Source organism: Heloderma suspectum, chromosome 2, assembly GCF_057233095.1.
Source record: "Heloderma suspectum isolate Gila_16-S chromosome 2, 16-S_ref, whole genome shotgun sequence".
NCBI classification, from domain to species: Eukaryota; Metazoa; Chordata; class Lepidosauria; order Squamata; family Helodermatidae; genus Heloderma; species Heloderma suspectum.
The window spans coordinates 215,929,288-215,940,879 of record NC_139459.1 but is presented as its reverse complement, the minus strand read 5'-3'; the positions used below and the strand labels follow the sequence as shown (position 1 = coordinate 215,940,879).

The 11,592-nt window shown below is 43.2% G+C and overlaps 1 protein-coding gene across 4 annotated transcripts in view; it reads right to left on the bottom strand.

The window, feature by feature from the left end:
* Positions 1–11,592, bottom strand: part of ASPSCR1 (ASPSCR1 tether for SLC2A4, UBX domain containing) — an 83,967-nt gene that overhangs the window by 3,480 nt on the left and 68,895 nt on the right. For 2 of the 4 annotated variants that reach the window (XM_084837857.1, XM_084837859.1), the window contains 3 exons: positions 3,445–3,496; positions 2,139–2,208; positions 178–371 (listed from right to left, as the gene is read on the bottom strand). In XM_084837857.1, the coding sequence (XP_084693983.1) occupies positions 178–371; positions 2,139–2,208; positions 3,445–3,496 (316 nt within the window). Of the gene's footprint in view, positions 1–18; positions 372–2,138; positions 2,209–3,444; positions 3,497–11,592 lie in introns of those variants that run through there. The other 2 variants (XM_084837855.1, XM_084837858.1) reach the window with 1 other exon arrangement.

Genomic DNA, 11,592 nt, shown 5'->3' with positions numbered 1-11,592 from the left:
ATAAGAAAAATAGTTTGTCTTTTATCCCAATGTGTCACCTATTAGCCTAGTGTTCCTTATACTTTCTGTCACCTTGCAAAATAGTTCTTGGTCCACAAACCCATGCATACAATCCCTATTTCCTGGGAAAGGCACTGGCTAAGAGCAAACATCTTCCTGTAACACTTAAAATGGTACCTGGCAGTTTCAGCCACTTTGGCACTTTTCCTGATGGAGCCCTCCTTGCTTGTGGTTGTGGTTCTTCAGAGGCTGTTGCCAGTTCTGAGTGCCCTGTTACTACACTCTCGTCAGCCTCATGTGGCTCAGGTGGGGAACTAAGAACAGGTTCTAGATGTCGCTGAGTAGTATGAGCTACTGATTTAGACAACCGCCTGGGAGAAAAGATAAACATTGGATTTTCATACTGGTCGTTCTCCATAGGTTAGGTTGATAACATCCCCTTCCTGTGCAAGGTGCTTGAGTGGGTGGTTGCAGGACAACTCCAGGCACTCTTGAATGAAACAGATTATCTAGATCCATTTCAATTGGGCTTCAGGCCTGGTTTTGGAATGGAAACTACCTTGGTCGCCCTGTGGGATGACTTCTGCCGGGACAGGGACAGGGGGAGTGTGACCCTGTTGATTCTCCTGGACTTCTCAGCGGCTTTTGATACCATCAACCATGGTATCCTTCTGGATAGGTTGCCTGGGTTGGAAGTTGGAGGTACTGCACTACAGTGGTTCCACCTGCTTGGATGGCTGATTCCAGATGTTGCTGGGGGATTACTGCTCTTTGCCTTGGCAATTATGCCATGGGGTTCCACAGGGCTCTATTTTATCCCCTATACTGTTCAACATCTGCATGAAACCATTGGGGAAAGTTACCCGGAGGTGTGGGCTGAGGTGCCATCAATATGCAGATGACACCCAGCTCTACCTCTTTCTCATCAAACTCAAGTGAGGCAGTGGCTGTTCTGAATCAGTGCCTGGGCATGTTAATGGACCAGATGAGGGCCAATAAACTGAAACTCAATCCAGACAAGATGGGGGTACTGTTAGTGGGTGGTTCGTCTGCCCAGCTAGGTGATATTCAACCTGTTCTGGAGGGGGTTGCATTCCCCCTAAAGGATCAGGTTTGTAGTTTGGGGGTGCTCTTGGACACAGAACTGTCACGTGAGACACAGGTGAACTCAGTGGCATGTAACCCTTTTTATCAGCTTAGGCTAGTATACCAACTACGCCCTTATCTGGACAGAGATAGACTAGCTACAGTTATCCATGCTCTGATAACCTCTCGTCTAGATTACTGCAATGCATTATATGTGGGGCTGCCTTTAAAAATGGCACAGAAACTTTACGTAGTCCAAAATAGGGCAGCAGGATTGTTAAAAGGAACTGGTCAACAAGATCACATTACGCCAGTACTTTTCCAGCTGAACTGGCTGCCAGTCCATTTCCAGGCCTGATTCAAAGTGCTGGTATTAACATTCAAAGCCCTAAATAGCTTGGGGCCAGATTATCTGAAGGATCACCTCCTTCCATATGTGTCTGCCTGGACCCTAACATCATCCTCAGCAGTCCTTCTCTGTGAGCCCTGCCAAAGGAAGTGAGGCAAGTGGTTACCAGGAAGAGGGCCTTTTCTGCTGTGGCACCCCAGCTGTGGAATGAGCTCCCTAGAGAGGTTCACCTGGCACCTATGTTGTATGCCTTCTGGTGCCAGGTGGAGTAGCTTCCTAGTCTTTTAGCTTTGGTGTTTTAAATCTGTATTTTAAATCTCTGCATTGCTGCTAGGTTTTATTCTGGTTGTACTGTTATACTGTGGTTTTAAGCTTTCATAGTTTATGTTGTCTTATGCTGTGCTTTGTAGTTTTAATTTTTGTGAACTGCCCAGAGAGCTTCAGCTATTGGGCGGTATAGAAATGAAATGAAATAAATAAATAACACTCCAGTGCTTTACATTTTGAATGCCACTGCAACTTATGTGTTCAGAGATTTTATGTGTTCAATCCCTACGGCATCTCTCTTCATTCAGATGGGATTTACTAAGCTGTGAGCGAGAGCATGTGTGCAAGCAAGCTTTGTCAACTGCTGGCAGACTCTTCCTTGGGCAAGGTAATAATCCCTTCCACATCTTTGAAAAGAATTGCCATGTCTACTTACCTAGCTACTAAAATGTCAGCTTCAGAAGGGGACACTGCAGATTCCAGCAGGTCCAACCTCAGATAGTAATCTGTAAACACAGAGAGCTCATGTTCGCTAAATAAAGTAACAACCCTCCTCCTACAATACCTGTAACAAAATGCTTCAAAGCAATGATGGACCATGATGTTCTTTTTATGAAACTAACAACCCTTCAAGCCAGACTAATCCCCCTCAGTCCTCTTCTTCAAACCTGTGAAACACTTATCTAAACTTCTACTACTGTAGATTTTAGAACACCCATCAGTCTGTCTCAGATCCTATTCTGCAAACTATTCAAGTGAAGATTATAACATTAAGAAAAATAGAACTGCCAGACAAACAGAGGTGGTGTCTCATCCTACATGTATAAGTTTCCCTTATCATTTAGCTCTTGAAGATTTTATACCATTGGACATTTCCTAATACATTGCACCATTAAGAGAGAGTACTAGATGTTATCTTCAGTCTGTAGCACAATCCTACTGTGATCTCCCCTGTAGACAAATCCCCATAAAGCCCAGTCAGCTATGGTGGTCAGTCCAACTGTATTTTAAAGATAACCATAACAGTATTACACAAATGCTTGTCCTTAGCTTGAAGGTGAATTGTGGCTGGAGGCAATTGTGAAGAGTTTACACTGACATTTATTAGTGTCTGCTATAGACCCACATGTCTGTTTGGTGTCAATAAGAGAGATACAGAACAATTAAGGTACCATTTTTAACCCAATTTTCATAAGAATATGTAATTCAAAACCTTGCATAGTCTTACACCAACTGAAGTTGGGCCAATTAAACAAAACCACCTTACTTATTTTGTGTTGTTCCTATCAATGCTAGCTAACTCGAGATACAAATATTATAGGACCAAGACTACTCCCTAGTGTAGTCAAAGTCTTAACAGACTGAAGAAAAATTAAACAAGGCAAGGCGCATGCAAAACACATCTCTTCACCTAAAAACAGTCCTTAACCCAAAATTGGAACATTATTTTGTCTGAGACCCAATTGCGTAGTTGTAGACTACAAGTAATGGAATTGGGATTCCGGTTCATTTCACCTTAAACCGGACACTTCCTTTATAGTCATTTCCCCAATGGGCTGACTTCTAATTTGGGCATATGTGAAGTTGAAAGGTTTCATGGCCTAATCTAAAAGCCCTGAGCAATCAATTGTCTACTGATTCATTCCCAACATGCTAATCTAGGGTGAGCCCCCATGTCTTGATGCTCATGCAGCAGCTATGCAGTCTCTTATGGAGGGGAAAAAGAGAAGGCAGCTACTCACCGTTGTGCTTTTCAGATCCAAAGTATACAACAGCAGCAGGGAAAAGGTTAGCCTGAAACAAGACAGAAATCCCAGGGTTAGAAGAAAGAGCTGGAAATGACTCTTCTCTAGTCAGTCTTGAAAACACACATGCACAGAAGAGTGCAGTAGCCTTTATCCTAGATGTAAAGAGGTCACTTCTTGCTTGTTGACACATTGCTGCTCAAAAATACCAAGTCCAGCCTCCATGCTGGCAACAAAGCCCCTTTAAATATAGACAATCACAGTCTAACCCAACATTATAGTAACTCAGGCTTTTATTCCCCTTCCCAGCCACACATTCTGGAGCTAGATTTAAGCAAGTCAAATATGCTTCACAGTGAAAAACAGCACGATAAAAATGCAGTCAGTCAGTCAGTCAGTCAGTCAGTCAATCAATCAATCAAGGATTAGTATGAGCCTGTGTCAGCATTTGCCTGACTGCTGGCACCAATGGTTCTTGCCACTCCCACATGGGACTATTAGGTTATGCTAGTCTGAGAGATCCTTAGCGATGATATAAACAATGTAATCTTTTTAGACAGACCATGTAGGCAGTGTTATTAAGAACATAAGAACAGCTGTGCTGGATTAATACAGCATTCTGTTCACACAGTGGCTAACCAGGTGCCTATGGAAGTCCACAAGTGGGACATGAGCACAACAGCATCTTCCTGCTTGTGTTCTCCAGCAACAGGTATAAAGAGGCATACTGCCTCTGATACTGGAGGTAATATATAGCCAGCGTGACAGTAGTCATTGATAGCCATATTCTCCATGAATTTTGTCAGGGTGGACACTGAGCCCATAGAATCCCAAAGTAGTTCTGATTCTGAGGAAGAGCAGTCGTTCCTGGGAGAGGAGCGTGCTCCTTTTTCCCAGGGCCAACAGCTGACGGAGATTCCTCCCACCAGCATTCCTAGCTTAGATAGCAGTCCAGGGAGTGACAGAGCGCGGGAAGCAGACTTGGTGGACGTGCGACGCCGTCGCAGAGAGCGGCACCAAATGGAGGGCGCAGAAAGGAGGCGTAGTGCCCGGTTGGCACGCAAACAGCTGCGCCCAGAGGAGGCAAGGGAAAAGGGGAGGGACTCTCCCTAGTCCTTAAGTTCAGGAGTCTGCCAGTAATTCCCTTTCAAACGGGGACCAACTGTTCCAACTTAGGGCATAGGTACTGTGCTGCTCAGATCTAGTTGCTAACGATAGACTTGTTAAGTTGTAAAAGAAGAATAAAGCTTTGAAAGGAATCCCTTTGTCTGTGTCTGGACTTGGCTACTGGATTAGACTGAGAGAGACCTCCAAGGAGCCCTTGACAAATTTGTCTAATCCCTTTTTAAAGCTGTCCAATTTGGTGAACATCAGTACATCTTGTGGTAGCAAATCTATAATTTAACTTTGCACTGCATGAAGAAGTACTTCCTTTTATCTGTCCTGAATCTCCCACCATTCAGTTTCATTGGATGAGATCATGTTCTAGTACTGAGGATAAAAACCTCTCTCCACACCATGCATGATTTTATACACCCCTCTATCATGTCTCCCAGTATTCAACTTCTTTTAAAAAAAAACTAAAGAGCCCCAAACATTGTAACATTTCCTCATAGGGGACTAGTTGCTCCAGCCCCTTGGTAATTTTGGTTGCCCTTTTCTGCACCTTAGTGGACACAACAGAAAGGTAGCATTTTGCTAATATTATGAATAAAAATTAAAAAAAATGTCAGGGCAGAACTGGAAAGCAAACATGGGATTTCTAACTCAGTGCATTCTAACTCAAAAGTGATTGCATATGCAGAGGAGAAGCAGCTGGCAAGTGTGCGTGTATGTGTGTGTGTAAAATCCTTCCCCTGTGGCATTTCTCCTCTGCAACCCCTCCCACCAGTCATTTTTCAGATTGCGACAAAGAATGAGAATTTGATGCAATAAACAACATGAAGCAGCTGGCCACGGTACCAACTAAGTGATCGTGTACTTAATCCTGGATCTGGTGCAAGATGTAAGTGTTGAGGAACCGACTAGGAATAGTGAACTACTGTGCTACCAAATTCAACACACATGTAAGTAGAATGGTGCCCAGAAAGTCCAGCACAGTCACATTTGATTTCAAAAGAGAAGACTTCTGAGAAAATAAGGGGATTAGTCAATAATTTAATTAATATTTCTACTTTCCACATCAAGTGCCCCAGCTCACCAACAGAATATAATAAAATACAAGTACAAATAATCATATAAGTATGAATATACAAAAAGAAGCAAAATATATAACAGAGTTGCATAGCTTCCAAACCCCGAGAAGTACTAGCTCCCCTCTACTCAGCACCGGTTCGGCCTCATCTGGAGTACTGTGTCCAGTTCTGGGCTTCGCACTTTAAGAAGGATGCAGACAAGCTGGAGAGGGTTCAGAGAAGGGCAGCAAGGATGATCAGGGGACTGGAAACAAAGCCCTTTGAGGAGAGACTGAAAGAACTGGGCATGTTTAGCCTTGAGAAGAGAAGACTGAGGGGAGATAGGATAGCGCTCTTCAAGTACTTGAAAGGTTGTCACAGAGAGGAAGGCCAGGATCTCTTCTTGATCATCCCAGAGTGCAGGACATGGAATAATGGGCTCAAGTTACAGGAAGCCAGATTCCGGCTGAACATCAGGAGAAACTTTCTGACTGTTAGAGCAATACGACAATGGAACCAATTACCTAGGGAGGTAGTGGGTTCTCCCACACTGGAGGCCTTCAAGACGAGGCTGGACAGCCATCTGTCGGGGATGCTCTGACTTGGATTCCTGCATTGAGCAGGGGGTTGGACTCGATGGCCTTGTAGGCCCCTTCCAACCCTACTATTCTATGATTCTAAGTCCAAGATGATGCCATCATGGTTAACAAGCATATCAAGGAATGACGGGAAGGCTTTTTATTTTTTTTAAGGGAACATCTTAGCCAAAGGAGAACAAAAAGGAGTACAAACTGTTGCAAAACAAATGTAAGATAAGGCAAGCAAAAAAAGAACTGGAGGAACAAATTGCTAAAAACATTTAGACACACAATAATCTGTTCTTTTAAATGTATAAAAGCAGTAAACCAGAATGGGAGGCAGTTGGATCATTAGATGACAAAGTTGTGGAAGGACTGCCAGAAAAGGACAGAGAGATTGCGGCAATGAATTCTTTGCATATGGTTTCACTGGAGAAAATACTGGGTATCTGTTCCTGAACTACTATTTTCCAGGACGTGCATATGAATAACTAAGTCAGATAAAGGTGACAGAAGAGGACATTCCAGGACTAACGAGAATTTAGTCACTGTGTCTGGATGGAATACATCCAAGGGGTCTTCAGGAACAGAAGTGTGACATTGCTGATCTACCAACAAAAATAGAGAAGTTGTCATTAAATTGGCATCCTTATAAGAGTACTGGAAAGAAATGAACATGCTACCTATTTTTAAAAGGGACTGGAAGGCAGGAGCCAGTTAGCCTAACACCTGTCTGGAGATATAGCGCTGGAAAGCATTATTAATGACAGAGAACAAGTCTTGCTGGGGAAGAAACAGCATGGATCCTGTATAGGGAAGTCTTCCCTCACTAAAAACATTTGGAGTTCTTTGAGAATGACAACAAACATGTGGATAAGGGTGATCTAGGAGGAGTTATACATTTGATTTTTTAAAAAAAGCTTTTGACAAAACTCCTGAGTAAAGTTAGCAGACATCAGTTAAGAAGATGGATTGTCTTATGCATTAGTAACTTTAAATATGTTCTTAATTTGATTGTAAGATGCTTTATATTTGAAAGTCAGGGATGAGCTGTGAACAAATTTGGGGATGACACCAAGTTATTCAAAATGCCCAAGCTCCAGAAGGATCTCTCCAAACTGAATGAATGGGCAACAAAATGGCAAATGATGTTCAGTGTAAGCAAGCATAAAGCAATACATAATGGGGCAAAAAAAAAATTCCTAAATTCATAAAGCCAGGAATCTTGTGTTTTCCATCAAATATGTAGTTCTGCTGTCAGTGTTCTCCAAGAAGAACCTCTTGCTTCAAGTCTGAAGCTTAACTATTGGAAAGAGATATGGTATACCCACTTGCAACACAAATTTTGCTACTTCCCTTCTTTAAAGTGACTGATGCTAGACAACATGAGGATACTGGGAATTATCCAGTATAACAGTGAATATTGTATGAACTGAAAACAACACACCTTACTGACCCATTCTCCACAGACTTGAAATGGACATGTGACAAGCACAGAGATCAGGGGTGTGTGTGTGTTTAGGCATGTGCATACAAAATGGCCAACAACCTTCAGCTCCCAGGAAAAGGACAGCCCCCCCGCCCTCCAGCAGCACCTACAGTCATCTCCTTTCTAGCCACCAGGTCTTTCACAGGGCCAACCTGATAGCCTAGCAGTAGGTAACAATATTTATGAGTCCCTTAAAAACTTTTCCCCTCTCAAGCGGCAGGACCCCAAGGTTGCCAGCTCCACCAGAAGCCAGTCAAAGGCGGCTCTCCGTAAACTTTTTAATTAAAAAAGTACCAGACACAGTTAAGAACCCGCCCCCCGAGAAAACTCTTACAAAAGCTTTGATGTCTCCGCTGCCTTCATCTGAAGGGATCCTACTATTTAGAGAATGGATTTAAAAAAAAAGCCCACCCCCCAAACTCTTCATATACACACTATCCTTTTCACGCCAGCCACAAAGTTGGAAAATGAGGATTTTCTAGCGTGTTAGTGTTGGAATTTTTTAATAACCTCCCCTCTCTTTTTTCTCTCTCCTGCCCAATTATCGTGAAGAATAATTAACATTCTGAAGGAGATAACTAAGCACAGCATCTCAGAGCTCAAAGCCCTTTAGTTCAAAGCCCTGCCCTTTTCTCTTCGTTTCTCCAGTTGCTGCCACTAAAACTTCCTTGTCAATCAAGCTCTGGGCACACACATCAAAGCTTCATGTGGGAATGGCCCCAAGGGGTCAGAGAAAATTCATGGCAGGGCCTGTGAGTGAAGCACAAAGAGAGAGGGAAAGACAGAGAGCAGAGGAACACATTCCAAGAATGAGACAGACACACGCGGCACAAACTCTGACACACACACACACACACACACACACAGAGCATGCCCCGATAAGAGCTGCTACCCTATTTTTACTCACAAGTTGACAAATAAGTCCAGCTTTAGCTTTTGAGCTCCTCCTCCCCAACCAATTCCCACCACTGGCAAGACATCAGTCCAAAGCTCTTTTAATTGGAAGAGACTTAAAGGAATGGGACAGCAGCTCGTGAGCACACAAAACTCAGCTGCCTCCTCACAGCTCATTTTCTTTCTCCCCCCGCCCCCCAGTACCCTGCCTGCCTTTTTTTCCTTCCGAGCGTTTGGCCAATAAAAACTCCCATCGCAGAAGCTTATCCATAGCTCACTCCTTTACTTTCAGGCTAGGCAGAAGGCATGCTTGTTTGTGTGCCCCTTGTCTGCTTTCCTTCATCTTTCGTGCATTTTTCACTGGAATCCCAAAGATACAACATTAGTATGGCTCACGGAAAGGAAAAGTGTATTCTCCAATATGGCCCAGAAATCCTCTAACCCACCACGTACAAGATTTTTAAAAATGAAAATTAATGGACTTCTAGGTTAATTTTGGCCCTCTGGGTCAAAACACCTTCCTTCAGACACATGCTTTTGAACACATATCCAAGTTAGGAACATACAGAGAAAACAACCTTTTCCCACCAATATTTTCCTCCTCCAACTCACGCTGCCACTGAGTTCTGCATGTCCCTAATACTGCTATGCCTAACACAGTTTGATGGCATCATTACACCATTTTCATTCTTATTCTACCGGACAGAGTATAAAATGAAAATGGTATGAAATACTTGAGGCCATTTCCGATTTCACTGCTGGCAGCAACCATTTCCAAGTTGTGAGTCACTCACTGCTGCTTCTGTGCTATGGATGCCTTTGGCTTTTGAATGCTTGGCCCTGCTCCTTCCCTCGGTTTCTGGGATAATGCATTAGGATCAGGAATCCTCCAGAACTGCTGAAGATCACATTCTCCGTTAGGTTATATTTTCGATTAACAGCCTAAAAGCCTCTGGAGCTCATAAAAGATTATAACATTCCAAAATCAAAGCCCAAGTTGGAGGACAAGCAGCACCACAGACCATCCAAAAGTCAGATTTCAGAAATAACAGATGGTGCACAATGCAGGAACTTGTGTTATTTGACACTTGAGCAGAGTCTAGTCCAGTAGAGTGCAGCCCAATCCCATTTGAGACTGGGCTGCAAATAAAGTTGAGCAGACCAAGCTTTATTTGAATGTATATTGATATTTCTAATTCAGTGCTACATTTCCGGTGTCTCTGAAGCATTTATTTATCTATCTCCACATATATCCAAGATCAGTTTGCTACCTAAGTTAACTAGGTAAAAAAAATGGATAAGCTGTGTCTGAAGAGTTGCAAAATGGATGCCCAAAGAGATTAAATTGATTGCCTTGGTCACAAAGGGAGAATGTGACAGGTATGTAGCATCTCCGCTTTGGTCCATCCCCTTTTTTTAGCGACAAGGCCTGGAGGCATTTTTTTAGCGACAAGGCCTGGAGGCATCTGCACATTAACAACAAAAGACCTTAAGAAACGGCTTGCTGGATCATGCTGGGGGTCCAGCTAGTCCAGCATTTTTTTCTTCCAACAGCAGCCAGCCAGATGTCTCTGGAAGTTTACAAACAGGCCATGGAATTAGTAAGCATGTTACAATGTCAATGTGGACATCTCTGCAAGAGATAGGGGGCTTAGGTGACTAGACAGCTCATTAACTAGCTCAACATCCACTAAAGTTAGGAATCTCAGTACAGATTTCTCCTCACATGCAGGTGTCCTGAAAGAAAGATCAGCTGAGAAGCTCCAACTGTTGGAATGTGATGCTGTAAGCCCTGGAAACCCAAGTGATGAGAGGTTAAAGGCAGAGTGTGATGCAAGAAGGCTAAACACCAGTGGTGGGAAACAACTTTGAGAAAAAATCAAGCTGTCAAAATGACCCCAGACTATAGACTTCTCCACACAGTAATGCTCTACTAGTTTGTTTGTTTTTAAAAAAACAACAAAGGAAGAAAAAATATTCAAAGATTTTAAGCCTATGAAAGTTCTGTGTTTCCCTCACCAGTTATAGAGTACACCCGAACACCTCTCTCTTTTAATTAAAGAAGCTATTCCCCTTGCCAATACCATCTCCCCATATATTAAGCAGGGGTGGTGATGATGTTATATAGCACTTTGAGAAATCCAAGCACTTCACATAGGATAGAGTGCTGCTATAGCTGGACTAAGGCTAGCTAGTTTCAGGTGAGATTACATTCTGCACCAGCTATTGGTGATCTCTGCCAAACATCATGCAGAAAACAGCTGGTGCAGACATATCCTGTGGCATCTGAAGTCACATTTCATACGTTCAAATGAGAAGCCACTGGGGGGAAAGCAATTGTGAGTATGGAAGGCAAAGAGAATGGCCCATGCCATTCTAGATGGGTCTTGCATGCAATCCTGTAAGCATCTAAACTGCAACTCCCCCCAACATACACACACACACACACACACCAGCGAGACAAACAGTGACAAACTAGCTGAGGCTACGTATTTCTGCCTGAATGTTTATGTTACATGTTTCAAGTGGAACAGCAGTAGCCCCACACTTCCCCTAAATGCTATAGTTCAACTGCCTTTCCTTTATAAATCCTCCCTAACATAAAAGGCAAACACACTCTTGCAATAAAAGGCTGCTGCAAAAGCATGCCATTCACACTGCACTGCTAGTTAGTTTGCCAAGTTCTTTCTGAGGCCTTGGGATCAGGCAGAGGCTGCTTTCTTGCTTGGGGGGTGGGGGGAGACAGGGACTTGCAGCTGCCAAAAAGGGAAGCATTCTTTCCGTTACATGAGCTGAAATGATTAGAGTGCCACAGGTCCACTGTTAGTTTGATGTTTAAAGATTAATAAGTAAATGAGAGCTTCAAAGGGGACATGCGCATGAATGCAGAAATCCAAGCTACCAGCATGAAATACCACACAACACCCCTCCCCTCCACCCCTTTACCAAACAAGGAAACCAGCACTTGGAAAATTTAATAGGGAAGCTAGTGGATCAAAAGCTTCTCTGA